Genomic DNA, 20,818 nt, shown 5'->3' on the forward strand with positions numbered 1-20,818 from the left:
GAACGTCTCCCGGTATTCCCACCTGCGTCCCGGTTGTTCGCGCACAAATTAACAACGCGTTTCATGATTTTCCCCAGCCAAATAATTTTCACATTTTTCAAGACGTTCGATAATCAACAAAAAATTCATTAAAATTTGTGCAAAAAAAAAACCTTAACAAAAATTTTACAATTTTAAAATGCGCGGATACATTCTTTTAAACGTGTTTTTCATTGCGTCCTATTCTTGGTTAATTTGTTTGTGTACGGATTCTTTTGATACATCTTTTGAAAGTGCAGAAGCTAAAGAAGGTGGCATCGGAAAGCTTCCTTGCGTTTTAACTCCGGTACATCCGCCGGATTTAGCTAGTTCAGTGGTGTGGTTTAAAGAAAATTCAGAAAAACCTTTTTATAAATACGACGTTAGAAATAAAAGACCGTTACAAGAGGATAATGTTAATAATAAGTATCGTTTACAATTGTTAGATGAAGAACGTGCAGAACTTAGTGTTGGTTCCGTTAAAATGTCTGATGATGGTGTGTATCGTTGTCGAGTAGAATTTGGCAGATCGCCAACAAGAACAACTTATGTCAATCTCACTATTATAAGTAAGTAGTATTCTTTTTCATTGAGTGCAAAGTTAATTATAAAATTTAAATAATTAAATTTCGTGGGATTAAATAAAATTGATTAACAATGTAAATAGTAATTAAATAAAAATTGTTTTTATCTCAAATAATTTATTAGAAAAGAATTTAAAGTTAATTAAAATCAAATATTTAACTTAAATTTTTTTCAAATTATTTGTTAAAATGGAAGCACAAAACTAGGTTAATTTAAAGTTAAATGATGATTTACGCAAAAATCTCTTTAGTAAACTTACACTAAATGTTTCAACAGGTTTACCCTTAAAGTCACAGCTAGTTTGTACAAGAAAATCTATAGTTGGAAGGGAAAACGGAACGGCGTCGTTTGTGATGGCGTTAGTATTTATCTTTTCCACCCCTTTCGCAATTTTATCGCTATTTTATCGTCCAATCGGTCAAGTTAAAAAGGGGTCAATTCACACTGCTACCCAGCTCTCCATAATGATATGCTAAACGCGCCATTTACAGCCTTGTATTTTTTTACACTTTTACAATATTCTTTTATAACGGGCGACGTAAAGTTTTTATTACAGGCCGAGGAGGCCCTCATTTTTTATTAAACGTAATATATATTTTTACGATTATTCGAAGCAAAAGGATGAATATCCGTCAACTTGTTTATTGCCTAAAAGAATTAAAGGATTAAAAAAACAATAGGTAATTAAATTATTTATTTTTTTTTAGATTATTTGTTTTTATATCTATAATAAATGGCGATAACTTTAATACTATGTGAGTATATGTAACAATAGTTTCGTGCAAAACATAACCTTGTGTAACGAATTGCGTAGATAACAGTTTAAATTGAATGGAGGGGTCTCTACATGATTTGCATATATAACACGAAACGACGCCGGAAGTGGTTTGGAATATCAAACGACCTCTAACAAGACCGATCGCAACAGGCAACTATGAGCTTTCAAGTAGGACCATGCGTCGCCATATGAAATAGTTCATGATCTAAGTCATGCATATTTATATTTTGACCTACTAGATATTATCAAAAAATATTAATAGTTAAACGGTTAATTACGCACCTAAGTTTTTTTTTTAATTCTATATCAAAATCACTCAAACAACAAAATGTCAAATGAATTGATGATTTATAAATATCGTAATAAATATTTACTCCTTCTCATTTCTGTGAAATTGTTTAAATGATATCTTGATAGTATATAATGAGTACATGTTTCTAAACACTATCAACTTTTCTGATCATTTTTATTTGTGTTTTTTTACCCCAACCTTATCAATTTGCAAAAAAGAGATGTATTTGAATTTTATATATTCTTGTAAACGTGTATGTTACATTCTGTTTTAGTAAGTTCTACTTTTAGTTCAACAAAACTATACAATAATCTAGCGCTGAGTAACAACTAAAACTAGAGTTAACACCTGCACTAGAACTAACACTAGACCTAGAACTTGAAACATTTCCTGAAACATGCCCTGAGTTTCTTAAGACGGCTAAATCCGAAACTTTCTAGTTCTAGGTTTAATATTAGTTCTACTTTTACTTTAATAAAAATATACAAGAGAACAACTTGGGAAATAACCCGAGTTGTATTCTATCTATGAACATTTATATTTAAATAACTGATGTATTAAATAGAGAGTTATATCGAGGTTTTACTGTAATATGGACATCCATATTGGTAGGCTTCTGCTTGTTTATTTTTATACGTCCTCTTCGGAAGATGAGGTCTAACATTCTCGCCATCGTTTTGGTCGTACTTCCTGTGATCTTTTTTCTATTTTCGTACTAGGTTATTTATTTTCGCGTTTTTAACGAGTCTGTCGGCTTGCATTCTTTTTATAAGTTTATCCCCGAATCTTCGTCTCTCTCTCCCATCTTCCTATGTCACATGTTCCGCATTGTTAACATCATAGCATAAGCGACAGAGACAAGTCCAAATACAAGCAGGACTCTACAAATTATGAGAATAGTCGCAATGAAAACATTAAGAAGATTCTCATCCGATGCGTGCAAACTACGATGTCAACTCTGAAAATACTAGTAAGTGTCATTTTGGTTATAAAGACGTTCGTCGAAGTTTGAAAAAAAATTTCAGAATATTTTCATTTAGAATTATGGTTGATTTTTGACTGAAATTGGTCAAAATAATGATTACCTTAGTTTTCTGCAATTGAAATTAATTAACGGTCTATTTATAGTAGTTACGATAGGCTTTAGAAGAAAGAGCACATCCTTGTTATTGAAAATCTATCTGGCATTGCGCAACGATCATAACATTTTTCAACTTGAGACGCTGGTAAACAAAACTGACCTTACTCAACACGCTTTGCTGGGATGATTGACATTTCAAAAGAAAACTAACCTTACCCAATATTCTTTCTCGAGATTATTGACATTTGTAAAGAACCTTACCCAACATTTCTTAGCTGTAAACTAAAGTAACCTTACCCAACAAGTGTTTTAATTGATATCTGGCTAAATACAACGTCGTCTATATTTAATTCTGAACATAAATATTGCCTTTTACTGTTTTGACAGGTGTAATGGCTTTCATAAAAAGACTAACATCATTAAAAACTTTTTGAGGTTGTTTATTTGGAGACACATTTTGGCTTGAAAGCGTTGACATATCTCATATCTGTTGACACAAACCCATAACAAGTTTGCTTCTTTATGGCATTGCGCACAAAAGTTCCGGAGATTCCCAGAGTATTTAAAAAAGTTTTGCTTACAAAAATTTTTTAGACAAAGTAAAGTTATGTGTCTACTAGGTGCTATTTGTCTTTTCGATTTTGTCAATTTTATCTCAACATCTGATCGAATAATTTCTGTTTTTATATCTCAATTTTTCTTTTTGCTCCAATATTGGATGAAAATATCTTTTCTAGTATTCCCAAAAATGATTTTAATACAATTTTTGCTCCAGTGTGCTCAACCGAAGTCGTGCTATAGATCTTTTTGTACTATGCCAGGATTCTATTTCTAGGCGTTTAGTACGTTTTTTCCAAATTTATCTTTTCTTGTAACTTAATATTGTATTAATTGTTTTGGAAATCTTTCTTTAGTTGTTTATGCCTTCATGCTATTTCGTATCACAGTCAATTTCGTACTGCAACAACAATACAGTCGTATCCGATGCATTGTAGATCGATGAGAACCTAATTATTATACAAAACATCGAATTAATCATTACAATATGTAAATTAATAAGTTAATACAGCAATAGCAAAACATTTACTTGCCTTCTCGCTCAGCAATAAAATAAAGACAGCATTAAAGTTTTATATTTAATTATAAATTTTATCTCCCCGAAAAACCACAATCGATTAATTCAACCAGTTCATTTATATTCCCCCTATAAAGGGAGATCTAAAAGGACTTTTCCGCAAAACCGCAAAGCCGAGAATCGTTTTATTTGGTTCGAAGGACTCAATTGATAGTTTGCGTTCGAAACCTTAAGCAAAACGAAAAACGAAAAGATAAAGAGACATAAACGGGAGGGCTAAAACTCTAAGCGAAACCCAAATCCGTAATCCCGTTGTTGTTTTAGAGATGTTTTCGGGAACATTTTCGAAGTTAGAGGTCCTTCTCGTACGAAAATTTTCCACTTTTAATCCTATTAAAGTACGAAAATGCGAAGGACATTAAATAAGAACAAAACGGATTCTCTCTTCTCGCTACTTAATATAAGCTTGGATATGCATAAGCTCGAGGGAAAGCGCGTGAAAAATTAAAAAAAAGCGGGATAATAACGCAAGCGCCGCCTGGTAGTGGTGTGAAATCCCGACAATTCGAAAATATGGGGAGTTTTAAATTTTTAAACACACGGTGGTGGTGCGAAAGAGAGAAATTACTTGTGTACAAGGGTTTTATTTAAATCGAGATAGATACAATTTAAAATTTTTATCCCATTTTACGTTTTTAACCGCTGTCGTTGACCTTTTATGTGAAACCCGAATAATCAAACGATTTTAGCACTCGATTTTAACACACATACACATTGGAACCGATATTCATAAAACCAATTAGATAGTTATTATCCTGTATAAAATTTCCTTTTACAGGTGGTTCATATTAAATACGTGCGGATTTTGATATTGTTGAAATTAAATTTATATAGTATGTATAAAATTAATTTGCGGGAAAATTTAATTACAATAATTTACATTTCCGGGCAAAGATGTGAATCATTTGAAATCATTTTAAGCTAGGGGTAGATTTAATTCGTGTTTTGGCAACTATAGGAAACTTAAACTTAAGTATACTCAGAGTACTAGTGTTTGTCCGGCTTCGGGATAACGACAGCAACCGAAGTAATTAAAGTGGGAGACCGTTCCCCCCTTTCCCATATAAACACGGGCAAACGACAAGTGGAAGGCCATTAGTACTAGGAAACTTGAATATCTCAGCGTGGAAAATACGCGACGCGATACAGTTTCCCCCCGATTAAAGTTCTAACCCGATTTTACCCCTATATGGGATAACACGCCATACACATAGGGTTTATGTTGGATTAAATGGAGATATCAATAATTTTTATATAATCCCTCTAGTTTTTCAGTTTCAAGTTCCCACTCTCTTTAATTTTCAAATGCATTCACATTGTGTTTACACGAAACACAACAACGTATGTTAGTGAAAAAAATGAGATAGAAAAACAAGGAAAAACACGGATGGCTCGCGATGTGTAAACCGTGACGAACCCCTCTGGTATACTAAAAAATACTCACTACTATAAAAAAAGCATACTGAGAGGAGAAAAAAATGAAAAGCGGCTGAAACAAAACAAACACATTTTCGATCGAACGAAAACCCCGCTTCGAATTTTGTTATAATTGCTATTTCCCCGCACACAAATCGTGTAATATCTAGACACTTTTTAAACGATTTTTTTTAGAGTTGTAGCTTATATTTTAGTTTTTAACCCTTATGTGGACAACCGAAATTTTAAACGTTTGATAACTGTTGTACCCGGGTAGATTTTCTCTAATATTTACTTTCTAAGGAAAAGTAATTATTGATATGGGCTTTTATGTAATAAATCTGGGATAGAACAAGGGATTAAAGACCTTTTTTATGTATGTACATTAATTCAATTTGTACAAAAAAATCTCTTGAAGCCTGTATTTATGGCTTCAAGAGATTGTTTTCATGTCCAACACGATCGTAATATAAGTCAGTTGAGGGTAGGACGCAGTGTCGGATTAACGATAATTTGGCAAAAATTGAATCAGGCCCCCCTGTTCGACTATTAAGTACAATTAGTTATATCATAAGACCCCCTCGAGCCCACAGCCCTAGACAATTGCCTATATTGTCTATAGGATAATCCGGCACTGGTAGGACTTCTACACCTGACCTTCTCGGGGTCTCTTCTTGTCGACTATTAGCACTTGATCTTCCCCTTTTAATTTCTGACTAACTTTGATACCGGCTTAAGGTCTCAGCAAGCTCGGTTCTGAACTTCCCAATGTCCTTCAAAGATTTCCCTTTCATTGTGCTAACTTTTTGTAAATATAAATTTTTTAGGGTTTCTGTTGGTATTATCTAGGACCCTTATAAAATTTATGTTGTTTTCCTGATTTTTAGTAACATTTTCAGTAACTAAATAATTGAGGTTAAAACACTAATAAATTTTTAGATAAATACGATTTTAACAAAGTACATATTTGTTGTAAAAACGTGCTACAAACTAATTAAATAGAACAAAACACCTTTTCTAGGTAAATAAATGGCAAATAAACACCCCACAACATCTTTTATGCACCTTTTCTTTTTGAATAACGAAAGCTCAAACGTCAGTGTGACATATTTATTTCAAAACATGATAAAACAAAACTCCCTGTTAATTTTGCCAACTTTACAACAATTTGGCAGGTATTATAGAAAAAGAATGAACTTTTATGCGGATATGATATTGACCGATGAAGCTGTCCATAAGATCAATGCCTCCCATTTGGGCATTGTATTCTATTACGACCCGAGGACATGATATTTGGACATTCATTTTCTTCATTTTCTTGTCGCAGCGGGCTATCTACTCTCTGTTGGTTCAGAGCCAACATAGGTGTAAAGCAATAAAACTTGTTTATTGTTCTTCCAGCTTGTTGCTGACAATTCCATACCTTCAAAAGTGACAACATTTTCATGGCATGTTCCTCTGAGTATGTTAGACTTTAGGATTTTTCTATTCTCTGGCAACTTGCAAGACTTTCTAAGTCTGTTTCTCTGTACAGTGCCAAGACAATAAATCTCTTCTTTGGTTAAATAATGCAGCAACGCAATAAAAATTGGCATAAAAATTTAAGCACTCCTCAACAGGATTTATATACTTTTCTCAAACGTTACATTCACTGTCCCACATAAAATGCAACATAGCTTAATAGTACAGGTATTGGCTAGTTTCGCAAAGGGAAAGTTTTGCTTGTAAAATTTCCTGCAGTGTATTGAAGTAAGTAAGAAATCTTATTTTTTTATACAAGACGCGTTAAATGTGAAAATAAAGAATGTGTTCACCAACAATTTCATAAATTAAATGTTCAATGTTCTACTTTCCACTTCATCACAGTAATACTTCCTTTGCAAAGTTTTCTCAGTTTCAGTAGACTTCAATAATTCTTTTCTTCAATTCCGCAATGATCTCCAAATCTATGTGATTTTAAATATCCCCATACTAAATCTAATTGGTTTATCTACCGTCCTTTATGGTTGGTATTAAGGTGTTTTCTTGCCATAGTCGCATAAAGTGTCACTTCATCCTGCTGCTCGATTTTATTCTGCGATTTTTGTAATTCCTGGAATTATTTCGTTTTTTAATAATCGCAAATACGCTGTCACTATCAGTTTTTCATTTAAAAATAGAGATCCACGCTGCGATTACCTAATAGTCCACTCCAAACTTTTGTTTGGGAATATTGGACATTTTTATAACGATATTGATGTGGATTTACGTCACTCCAATATTCCACGTTTTGATAATATAATTTACAAACAAAAATGCATACTTAATACAAATACGTTGCATATGTATCGGATTTTGCTTGATTATATTCAGCAGTCATCTTCTGTGAGGCGATGACCCCTTTAAAGTTTATATTCTTCTTCTTTCTTCCACTTAGGCTTCGAGTATGTTTTTAAACAAGGATGCTTCTCTATTCTCTGCGTAAGTTGACTTCGTTTTCCTAGCTGTGATTTATCTCTGGTTCTTTTACCATTTCTGTTTAATCGGAAATTATCCTCTAATCCTTTATATCGTACAACTGTGGGAATAAATAGTATCAAATCAATTGTACGTTTTATACGTTTTGATGGTTTCAGCTTTGTCCTTTTCGAAGTGGAACTAAATTTACCCAATATATTTCAACGAAGTCAGTCAAATACGGAATAAAAGTTTGGTGGATATGTGACGTGGAAAACTTTTGCTCGCTGAAGGGTTTGATTTATACTGGTAAAACAAGGAATGCATACGAACTATATCAGAGTAAAATAGTTGTCAAAGAACTGGCAGTTTTATACGAAAGATCCCGTATAAATACTTGGATAAATGTCATGGAATCTAACAATGGATGGTATTTTAAAAAATACATATTATAACTATAACTTATTATAACTTTATCTTTAACAGATATTAAATCATATGTCACAAAAAATAGTGATAATTAACAATCCCAGTCATGATATTAAATAAAAATTGAGTAAGGTGTTATACAGAAGTTATTCATTTATATGAAGGATCTTAAATAGGAAGTTCCAACTTAAATTTGATAGATAATATAATCATGACTATCTCGAGGTTTTTTTTAATACACCTGTTAAACCACTTGGGAAAGTAACTTTTAAGTTTTATCGTTTTAAACTGAACTGAGTTTACGTGACTTGTCCACTTTGAAAAGGTAGCAATAAAAATTTATGGTATCGCGAATAATGGTGGTGTAGACCTTGCATAAATTACAAACTAAGTTAAGAGATCTACTTTTGGTAAATTTCCCATAATTTAAATAATAATCTCGTTTCAAACTAATACTTTCGTTATTAAAATGTAGATACGATAAACGTTGATCGAAAAGATAAAAAAAACAATACTTTAATTAAAATTAAAATTTAAACTTTTAGTTTTAAGTTGTATAATAATAATAATAATTCAATTAATAAAAATGGAAGGCAATTTAAATTAAACAATTATAGTAATAAACGTAAAACTTAGGAATATGTAAATCGCGATGAGGTTCAAGCATAACAAAATAGCATAAATAAGTCTTTAAACCAGCCACAGTTATAAACATAATTATGATTCCGAGACCTGCGTGACACAACCTGATAAAGAAACACTTCGCTTTGAAGAGGTATTATGTAATCTAGATTTTATCACACTAAATAACCTTTCAGTTTAGGAAATCCGATTGTAAATAAATTACATACATTAATATTTATCATCATCTAAACAAAATTATTAGATTAGAGTGGAGAGCAGGATGGGTTGAGAGCACTTCAATGTTCTCTAAAAATGCAATCCGTTCGTGGAAACTTCGTTTAAAGCTTCTTAAAACCGATATTAAACTGTGAAGTAGCGTTATGTTAACATTTTCACGACGGTGATTTAATGATGTAGGCGTTCTAGAAGTTGGAGAGTTAGCGGTGACAAATTTGCCCCGTACTTTCGGTGAATTGAGGATTTACATACATTTATGGATTGAAATTTCGGGTTGTAAAATTATTCGGTAATTGAGAGGGATGTTTTAACTGGTTAAAAGCGGAACATTAAAATGTAATTAGGGATTTTAAGGAAATTAATCGGACCATGATTCGGGTTGCCTAAATTTTGGATGATAAGATAAACGTTGCCCTTTTACTATTTGAAATTTTCTCGAAATTAGAATATGTAACTTCGTTAGAGTCTTATAATTTTCAGTGGTTTATCAGAGGAAAAAAGAAATCATAATAAAAACCTTAATATAATGATATGGACAAAGAGTGACTAAAAAAATAAAGAAGAAAGAAGAAGATTTACAAAAATGTTTCCAAAAACTAAATTAATTGATTCAGATAAGCTTCCATCAGTTTTGACATCCTTGGGTTATGTAAGTTGGTGTGGAAAAGACTATAATTTGGAAACAAAGTGATTATATAAAAGTGAGTCCAATTTTGCATGATTTAAGTTCGGCGGCGGTCTCCGGGTCGTTTTATGTTTGTAATTTCCTTTCAAGTTTTTTATGTTACTGCCTAACTTAAAAGCTAAACTTCTTATTGTAAAGACATTAAATTTCAAGTTTAAACCAAATGCCACAAGAAGATTTAACATTAAAGGAAAAAATCATGTGTTCCAACCAATTAAAGATTAACCATCCTATACACCTCTCCGTGAATTAGAAAAAACAGTAAGAGTTGTAAAGACCATTAGTCGATTACGTAACTATCAAGATGGAATAGAGACAATAGACAAACAACGAAAATCAATTAGGATCATCCCGTAAAAGAAAGAGGGTCGAAAAACAACCTGACGTGGACGAAGTGCTCAATCGTTGGTTTTCGGAAGAAGAGTAAGTGTTAAAATCAAAAGGAGAAGAATTGACAAGATAATTAAGACACGAAGATTTTGTAGCAACGAAATTTCTTATTAATCGCAGATAAAAAATGGAATTCTGCAAAAAATTCCAAAGTTACTAAGTTGAAACAGGATTGCTACAACAGACTTCAGGTTCTGAGTGTTATTAAAAATTTAAATCTGTGATATCTATATCACCTATAATCCTTATAAGTTTGATCGCATAGACGGGATCTTACTTTTGTTATATAATATGTTACTAGATAGTGTGGTTCTATTCCCTCTTTCCTAATATGAAGTGTACCTCCTATTAGTTTACTTGCTTTACCTGATGATTTAACCCTCAGACAGGCACCTGAAATAGGGTCAAGTGCGCCTACCCACCTGGTTAGCACGCTTTTTGGATAGAGTGTCGTAGAACTTGGAGAGAATTTCGTAGAGGAGAGTGATATTGATTCTCAATATTACGTTGAAGAGCGTGAAGACGATTCTAAAACTAAATAGTGGCGAGAAGTTTGAAGATGAATACGAACTTGGTCCAAAAGTCATTTTTTTGGGAACAGTTATGTAGGAAAACCCGATTTTGAGGAGTGCTCGTAAATGATTTACACAACGTTATAATTCAACATTGTAGAGTTAATTGCCATAATCTGTTCACAGACGACATCATGGACACGACAGTTAGATACGTGAGTACGCGGTTCCAAGTCACATATGCATCATCACTAATAGTTTCGGTGCTACATGCAAATTTGTACAATAGCAATATAGTGAGTAGTCTCAACTCTGAAGATCAATTTCATTTCTTGTTGATGCCAAGAAAATGTATACATTAAACATGGAAAGTTTTGCCTGAAACAACCTCAATACGCTTTCTGTGTTAGTGATAAACCATGTGAGGTGGAAAAACAGTCCTTATCTGGATCTGGTAATAAAATTATGGCCGTTCATTTCTATACGGAGTCAATTGATTATTTGAGAAAGAAAATATTATATTATGTTGGAATTGTACAAAAATTAAAAGAATTACTCCCAGAATTTATTGTAGTTGAAAAAAGGAAGAATACACCACCATGTTTGGCTTCAACGATGGGATAGATTTAGATGGGAAAGATACGTGCTTCTCGTATCTTTGGCTTCATGATGACAACGCCATCGATCCTGAATCTGGAGACAAAAAGATGCCAGAAGTAATCACTTTTTACAATTCCACCAAGGCCTGATGTGTGCTATCTACAGCGTGAGTTGAAACAATAAACGTTGGTCGATGATCATTGTTTACAATGTTGAATGTGGCATTAGTTCCTAAGCTTCCTTCAGCCAATGGGCTGCTTTTAGAGGCTTCCATCTCTAAAAAGGCGTATTGATTTCTGTGCGATACATTACAGTAATTAATTATGAAGTGCCTTCAAGAAATATTGCTGGAATCTTTTTTATTTTTGATACAGTTTTTGCTATCACTTAGTGTTATAATATTATCTTGTTCTTAATTTGTATTTACAGAGAGATAAAGAGAAAAAGAAAGTAAATACGATTTAAAACAAAATCCGAAGATAATAACTGTGAAACTCAATAAAAATCTGAAATTGAATAACGATTTTATTAAAAGCTGTGTTTAAATTGTAATGGTACTTTTGAACGAGTGGAACTTCAAGAAGGCACTACGTGCCGGAAGCTTTAACTACACGGAAAACTACGGAATCGTTTAAACCGTGTACAAAACTTGTTATACACACTGATAAAGTATTGGAAAGTTTTGACAACATGGAGTTGTTTATTGAGTTAATTCTGAAAACGTTCGACGATAAGGAAAACTTTTCGAAACTTTAACAGTAATTTGACAAATAATTCCCAATTGACGTAAACGTTACGTTATGAAAGCTCTCGACAGATTTATCATTAAAAAAGTTTTCTCCATCTACAAATATTTTCAAACAATATAAAACTTTTTAAATTGCACACAAAAATATTATCACCTAATTATAATTTTGCAAGTTTTTAATGGAGGTTTTTGTTAAATGTGTTTCGTATGACCTCTAAAAATAAGATTTTTAATCGATTAAAGAGAGACAGAAGAGAGAGCTTAAGTGCCATTTTAACGAAGTAATTAATTTTGGGTCGAGGCACCATAATCGTTGAGGGTTTTCGAACTCGGGCAAAGTTGCCAAATTGCTAGGCAGTACCGGATTCAGGCAGTAAATTTCAGTCGAACGAAAACTTCGAAACATCTCTCAGACTTTTACTTATTTTCCATTTAACGCGTATTTATGGATCGGAAGGTTTACTGAAAATTCATTCATTCATTATCGCACTCCAACGACTCTAATTCGTTCATTAAACGATTTTAAATTGATTAAGCTTTCCTTTAATCATTTTATTCTTTTTTAATTTTGTACTATAATCATCTTTATCAAATTTTTCTTTTAGTGCAAATCATCTTTCTTTCTATAAGATAATTTTAATATTTCAAATCAAAAAATCTTATTAATGTCATCATATTTTTTTAGTAAAAATTTATGTCCTGATCTAAATATTTTTCATCTAAACCAACGAAGAAAAAAATGATTCTACTTTATCTAGTGGATGAAGGAAAGAAGGTGGAAGAAACTTTTTCTAGGTATTTTTAGATTGTTCGTTCCATGAGGTTGATACCCGCATCAAATATATATTTTAATAAGGACCGTCTCGTCCCCACCCCCTTCAACCTCTCGGTTATGCTTAGGGGTTGGGACATCGTCCTACTTATACCCCTGGTATCGGAAGGTGGGATTCATGTATAATTCAGCGGCCATTCTATCGTCAATATTGGTTCATATTTCAAGCCTAAAATGACTGGAGCGGCCGCGATATCGATTCCTATCAGATTTTAAAGAAAAAAAACTTTCCCGATCGTCCATCATTTAGCGCTTTTATTCTGCTACGTTTAAAGTAAAACATCTAAAGTTACTAGTTATATAGCATAATTCAAAAAATTTAATTTTTTTTATTAAAAAATTAATTCAATTACTTATATAGGGAGCTGATTTTTTAACTCGGGTGCAATTACGAGTTAAATCGTGCGGAACAATTTCATACATTCTAAAATCTGAATAGCGGGGGTCGTGTAAATTGTGCGATAGGAAGGAGGGATCTTCGTCTAATGGGGCGCATTGAAGCTTGGGGATGCTACTCTCTTCGTCTTTATGGAAGCGTCTCGGTCGTCCCATTAGCTTCTTCTCGTAAAATAACCGAGCTGTTTCCGTCAGTAATTTCATGATATTACTAGTACCATGTAATTTTCTCTTATTATACAACAGTATCTCGTTCTTACATTATGTCGTAATTTTTTAAGTAAACAATGGGAACTGACAGAGAACTCTTAAATTTGGTAAAAACTCGGAAAACAAGTTACCATCTAGGGCATAAATTGTTATTAATTTGTGTGTTGTATTTCTTTGTTCGTTTTCTATTCTTCAAATTCATCTTTACGTTAACATGTTGATGGCAATTCGAGCCAATATCTTCAACCTTTTAGTGGTGGGTTTTTAACTTGACTAGAACATTTGAATGGTTGTTACGTATTTAGAATATTAGCGGGCAATTACTTTTTCACTATTGACCTTTGGAGATTATTATGGATTACATGATTAGGTATATAATATGGTGCCTGACAAATATAACAAAGTTGTTTCGATTACATTTATTATTATATTACTATCGTGATTTACCCAGATTGGTCTCAGTATGATCTTGTAGATTCTGAGTTTCTTTTCACGACCTAGGCAAGAATTTTTATTCATGTACCAATACATTTTTTTGCACAGCATATCCAGCTGTAATCAAAGTTGAGCAATAAAAATGTACTGCAAGTAAAGTATTCAGTACTTTTTTACTTTAAGTAGTTTACTGTCAGTATTTTCAAATTGTAGGTACTTAATACTTGTACTTTCAGTATTTAGCTTAAAATGTACTGGATACTTGTTACTTGTTTGACATAAGAAGTACTTGAAGAACTATTTGTTTACTTCAAGTAGTTTATCTATTTCCAGTACTTTCAATAGTAAGTAAAATAACAATTTTTTAAACTTTTCATATACCTAACATTTATCATCATACGTATAATAATAATAATAATAATAATACTTGTCTGTACAACAGCAGATATATGGTCTTACACACAAAAATACACACAAAAACTATTTGGATTTGGTACATTTTGCTAAAAAATGAGGATGTAGTACGATATGGAATAAAAAAAAAACACTTATTAAACACTTATTAAAAACATTTAGTAAATTTGGATGCATTTACTAAAAAAAGAACAAGAAATAATAACATACATAACAAATACTCGTGCAACACTTAATCTGAATCTTCATCGTTATCGTTATCTTGAGTGCTGCGTAAAACATTTTGATAATATATAACATTTTCTATATCATATCCCATTTTGTTGAGAAGAAAAACTACGTCAGCCTTTTTTTCGTTTTTGATATGATTTGAGGAAGGGAATTCTTTTAAACGTCCTTTAGCCAGCTTCATTCCTCTCTTAAGAATTGTATGTTCACACGAAGGAGCTAGGCTATAAGAAAGAGCAAGACCAATTTTTGGAGTTGAATAGTTGATCAATAAGCGCCTGGCCTTAGTTATTTTAAATGTTTTACTAGATGTTACCACGCTTTTATTAAGATCTCGCCAACTCATCCATTTAAAATCTTGTGAAACAGTATATAAAGTTCCAACTGATTTTACGATATCATCGTATTCGTGAGGAAATATGATACTCTCTTTTTTCCGAAGCTTTTTTTCAAGAATGTCAAATGCACGATCCGCTGGCATGCTTCTAACCACCGTTAAAAAAATACATTTTCTTGGTTTAGTTTTCCGTGGTCATCACAAATTATCACTCCAAGAAGATAATACCAAATCTGTCTTTTATAGTAAGCTTCACCTATCTGTGTTTCTGGCAACGACTGATTCTGCATCATATCAAAATTTATTGTGATAGAATTCTCTGACTTTAAATTCAACTGCTGAAAAAATGCTTTCGATCTTCTTATGTGAAGCATTTGCTCAACAACCATTGTACGTTTGACGACGTCGTCGTTTATGACTGAGTTTATTTGAGAAGGCAACACAGTCGCTACATCTATCCATTTTAACCGGGGAAAATCCCAAATTAAATTTCTTAGTAAAAACCTAAAAGAAACAATATTTTGACTGTTAAACATAAAGAATTATTATTTCTCAAAAATCTCACTATACCTTATAATATAAAGAGTATGTGGATACTTTATTATTGTCATCCAACGAATTTTCCTTGCAGAATAATTCCCACATTTTCTTTATGCTTAAGTCAGAGGGTAAATACTTTCTATTTGGAGCACCTGCTCTACACCAGTGTTTTGGTCGGCACTTGAATGACTTGATGTGTTCCTCTATTTTATTTTGTAACAATATTATATTTTTTAATTTGCAAAATTGATAAAAATGTTTTCTTACATACTGGTACTTGATGTGCACCAGACTGAATCGAATATTTCACACTTATAGATTTTGCATGACCTTTAGACTTGCCTTGATTTGGTCTATGTCTTTTTGGTTTTTCCACCATTATGTATGCACTTAGAAAGTTTTTTTGAGAAACTGCAGTTTTATGTTTATAGAAATATCCATGGAAACCAGATATATCAGCGGCTGTTAGTTGTCTGGCTTTACATACTTTATCGTTATGTGAGCAGGATACAAGTGGTTCTTTTTTTGACTTAAGCTCATATCTGTTTTTCTTAAGAACATTCTTTTTCCACTTGCTTTTATCACTTTTCCGCTTTCTAGCATTTGTTGTCGATTGAATGTCTTCAAAAAACTCTTCTGTCTCAACAATACTCATTTTGTAAACTACTAAATACTAACAGACGAACAATCTTGTTGACAGCAGAAAGTTACACGGTTACATTATTTTAGGTTAGTCACGTTACTTTAAGAACGTCTCGGATTGGTTGAAATGGATTTGGTACGTTTTGACACTAAACAGCGACTGGATGTAGTACACTTTGGAACCAAAACTGTTATTTAGAGGCTATTTTCAACGGGATGTGGAACACTTTGACAAGAAATTACTATTCAAGTATACAGAGAAAGCAAGTCTTAAATAGACAGCCCAAAATACAGCGATTCCAAATTTTGTGGATTTAGTACGTTTTGGAAACAAGCTTCTCATTTATAAGGCATATGATCAGGATGGAGAAATTCTAGCCACAATTACTAACAATGGGTCGAATTTTGTTAAGAATTTGGAGTTTATACCGATAAAGAAACTGAAGAAGATAATACAGAACAGGTGTCTGAAATGACCGAAACTGAGGCATTAATATAAGATTTTGAAAATGTAGGCGAAGAAACTGAAATTGTTTCAGATTTACAATTTGCTAGTGTTGCAGAACCTTCCGAACCAACAAGTAGTATACAGAAGGTTTATCGAACCTTCGATGTGCCTCACATACATTAAATTTAATTGCTACAACTGACTATAATAACTCCTTACTACAAAATTCTTAATTAAAAAATAGAAACAATTCTGTTTTTAATAAACGTTCGAAGTTGTGGAAAAAGGCTAGAAGACCAAAATCTGCAGAAATAATTCATAAAATTTTGTGTCACTCACTAAGTTATTCTGGTGTGAACTCTTTATATGATGCCACAAAACAAATTTTATTGTGCAATGAAAAACTGGATGAACTCTCCGACAAACTATTAATTTCGACATTTAGTCAGAATTTCATTTTTGTAATTTTTACCAAGGCTCAGTACTTGCCATTGTAGAGCTTTAAATGTAAACTAGTAATCTGGTATCAACTTTTTCTTGGATAGATTATCCTGCAGTGTCACAGAATCCTCTGCAATACCTTCGGCAGTACAGGAAGATATCTTGCATTCCATGAGAAAATAGCCAATTATTACCATAGCATTAATGATATAAAGGATTAATGATTATATGGGCGATCTTTTTGGCCTCAGTTTATCAATAATTTCCTTGATTTCGGAGATACTCACTCTTTTACGTATCTATAAAGCTTCTTTTAGTTGTCCAAACACTATTGAATTTAGTTTTATCCCTGGTATTTTTTTCTGGTAATTTGTTAAGTTTTTCTTAGTTATTCTCTTCAATCATATTAAGTTTTATACACACTTGAGGAACAGACTTCCACGCATCTTTTTGAATTGTTAATGTAAAATATTGCTTAGCTACCTCAATGTCACTACCACTCTTCAGAGGAAGGTTTTAATTGATTTGATCAGAAGACACGATCCATTGCTCAATGATATATGGGAAATCAGATAATAAATCAAATAAACGCTCAGTTTTAACGTAGTTCAATAATAACTCATTAATAACACTAAAGTTACTAAAATCAGGTACTTTGGCTAAGTCCAAGGGCCGATATGTTGGCTGATTTAAAGATAGTGTTTATTCAATTATAGCTACGTAATTAAGATCGCCAAAAAGGTGTATGGTGTGCTCATCAAGACGAACAGCTTTACCCATTCCATACGATGTATTCTTAAGATATTGGGCGAATGAAAATCCAAGATTGTTGTTATAGAGATTGTCACAGATTGTAATCAAGGCTCCATATCTGCAAGGCTAGACGGATTTATCTGTAAATATATATAAAAGGGATTTACATCATGGTGTAAATTTCAGGTAAACAGTTTCGTGGTCTTCGATCACCGTACTTTGCACCTTACGATTTTTATTTATGGGAACGAGTTAAATCGTTGGGTTGGGCGACCAACTCAGGTTACGAATCCTCGATTTATTTGATCAATTTCTAGTGGAGATAAACGTACGATTGATGCCAGCGGAGATATTTTTGAACATCTTTAGTATTTCGTTATTACATGTTATTTTATTAAATTTTTATTATTATACGATCCATCTTATAAAGTACTTTATCTAATATACTTAATTACAAAAATATGTTAACATTTTTCAAACTTTGTTGACCAATATCTTTGCAATTTGAGGATTTTATGAACTATACCCATCAGTTGAGATTGAACTTCAGATGGATCAATACGTTAGTCGAACGGGCAAATACAAGCCATCCGTGAATTTGTGTAATCAATGTCTATCAGGTTCCGCATAAAGCAGCTGCCCGTGAGGGTTAGAATCAGATGGGATACATCCAATAAGACATTTATGGACGTGCAGACTGTTCGTACGTTTCTACAATACATCGAATTCAAATGCCCGTAGCAGGAAGTAATTTGTGCTTACTCCAGCATGTAAATTGGAGTTAAGAAAGTGGCTAGAGGCAAAAAAAAACAAAGAAAAAGTAAAATAACTGCTGAGTGTTATAAGGTTGATTGGCCATAAAGAAGATAGAACACAATTTTTTAAAACCCGTTTGCTCGTTTCCTAAATTACTGAGATCGATAAAGAATCAACAATAAAATTTGCAAACATACTTTACATTATTTCTTGTAGCCACTATGTCAAAGAAGACAACTTTAAAATCAGTTGCTTTCAAACAGAAGAAATGGCGATTTCGCTTTATGGCTGGTATAAAATGAGTGTTAATATTTATAAAATCGTTGCCTGTAAAAAAGTGCATCCAAAAATCTTTCCATAAAGGGATTAAACTTGTTTGTACTTAAACAATTGTTAATTATGTCAATATCAGAGAAAATATTTCTTCTTCTCATGACATTAATTGAGATGTTATCGTATGTTTTAAAAGCCATGTTCCATAAAATGGTTTTCTAAAGAGACATCACCGTCATCATCGTGTATGGTCTCGAGGTTGTAACAAGTCAGGTAACACCGAGAGAAGGGCTTTAATTAAAATGGCTTTGTCGTGTCGTGACCGCTCGAAGCAACAACGACATTCAGAGTATGTCCCGCAAAGACCCTAATTAAATTTTATTCCGGACATTAAATATTTTGAACTAGCGCATCCTCAACGACTAGAGCAGAAACAACATAAAAGTTTTTTTTAATCATATAAGCCGATTTTACGAAAGTGAGAAGTTACAATTCACCATTTCATTTTTCTGGTACTTGGAAATTGTTGGTGGGAATTAATCTTTCGAAATAGGTCGATATAATAACACTTCACTTTTGGGTTGGAGGAGACGGTTAGATGGCCATATTCCGGCTAAATTAAGGGTCGCAAGAAAATCCCTCGATGGGATTACAGGGGTACAAGTGGTTATAATGGGGGATAACGAGCTTTTGTGGGGCGGGATGTTGTAATTATTACGAAAATCACACGATATTGCTTACTGACCGTTTAAAGGAAACAACATTTCTATTAACGTTTAGAAATTCAACGAAATATAGGATACTAATTGTTTGTTAATTTTCATATTTTAATTTATTGCACTATTGTCGCCATTATGATTTGACTTTACAATTTACAGATCGAAATTATACCGTGTAATTACAAATGGAGAGGGGTTTTGGTTTGATACGATTCCGATTTATATGTTTGAATCGTGTAATTAGAGATTTGAGTTGCTAATGGGGGTTAAATTTATACCTAAAATTTTTTTTTGATCATTATCGAGTTGTGGGTAACGTTGAAAGGTATTTCCCTCCGGATGTTCAACGGTACGATCCCAATTTTTCTTCGTTTCTCGCTTGCCACCGCATCCGGTATTCCGGATCGAAGCTCGAAGCCGACGGTTTTCGGTGAAAAACCGCTGCAGCATTTCAATATCGATTTCCTGCTTGTGGAAAAGGCCGCACGGATCCCTACGTTCTATATCCGCGGATTAGGATCTTGTTTTCCCTCGTTTTCCCTATAGTCACTTTTCCTATCCTTTTTCCGGATATATTCTCCGTTTGACCGTTTGATTGTTACGATCGATTGAGTGAGCACGCTCGTGGTGAGTAGATGTAATTTAAGACGATTGGAGTGGATTAAAAGGGGAAAAAGGAGCCCCCAACCACCATGAACCGATCAGATGGTTCAATGCACTTTGTGTTGCGAAAGTAAAAGGAGCATTTTTAAAGCTATGTGGTGAATTTTATTTAATTGAGAACTCGGATAATTTATAAGTATAATTCAGAAACGCTTTGTTACCAATTACGCCAATAGATCAAGATAATTCGTCCAATTATGCACTACCATTACAGAACGTGTTCAATTACGGGTCGATTCTGCGTACGTAATTTGCCTAATAAATTAGAGGCGTGTCGTCGAATGTTCCCATAATAACCATCAAACGGTGTGTGCTTGTACAATCACATTCTTCTCGTGATCTCTCCAAATCGCAAAATTGACCTAAGCTTTATATTTTTGAAATACCCGGGATGTTTACACTTTTTCATCTACAAGACCAACCAGAATAAATTGAAAAGTTTGTCGACCGGACGCAAACTTTTAATGGAAAGATAACACCTTACTTACGTCACGTAATCCTTGCAGGTTATTTTAAAACTAGAAGCAGACGCGGTAACTTAACTTTACATCAAGATGGGGCTATTATGTTTTATAGTTTGCGTTAGAACTAACCAGAGATGAACGAAAGTTTAATGACGCTATAATAACCTAAGAGTCATTTTATTAATATTTACAGTTTTATTCTGTCCTTTTTTATTTTTTATTTTTTTTAACTTGATAGGTAATAAATAAACAAAGCCTTTTTTAGGTAATAAAATAAATTGCCTATTCTAGATACGCCTCC

The 20,818-nt window shown here is 32.9% G+C and overlaps 1 protein-coding gene across 1 annotated transcript in view; it reads left to right on the forward strand.

Annotated features, from left to right (window-relative positions):
* The window catches only part of LOC111420938 (kin of IRRE-like protein 2), a 135,804-nt gene continuing 114,986 nt past the window's right edge, over positions 1 to 20,818 (forward strand). The window contains exon 1 of the mRNA XM_023054030.2: positions 1 to 587. Coding sequence (XP_022909798.2) covers positions 179 to 587 — 409 coding nt within the window. The 5' untranslated portion in view covers positions 1 to 178. The remainder of the gene's footprint in view (positions 588 to 20,818) is intronic.

Source organism: Onthophagus taurus, chromosome 7, assembly GCF_036711975.1.
Source record: "Onthophagus taurus isolate NC chromosome 7, IU_Otau_3.0, whole genome shotgun sequence".
In the NCBI taxonomy this organism is placed as follows: domain Eukaryota; kingdom Metazoa; phylum Arthropoda; class Insecta; order Coleoptera; family Scarabaeidae; genus Onthophagus; species Onthophagus taurus.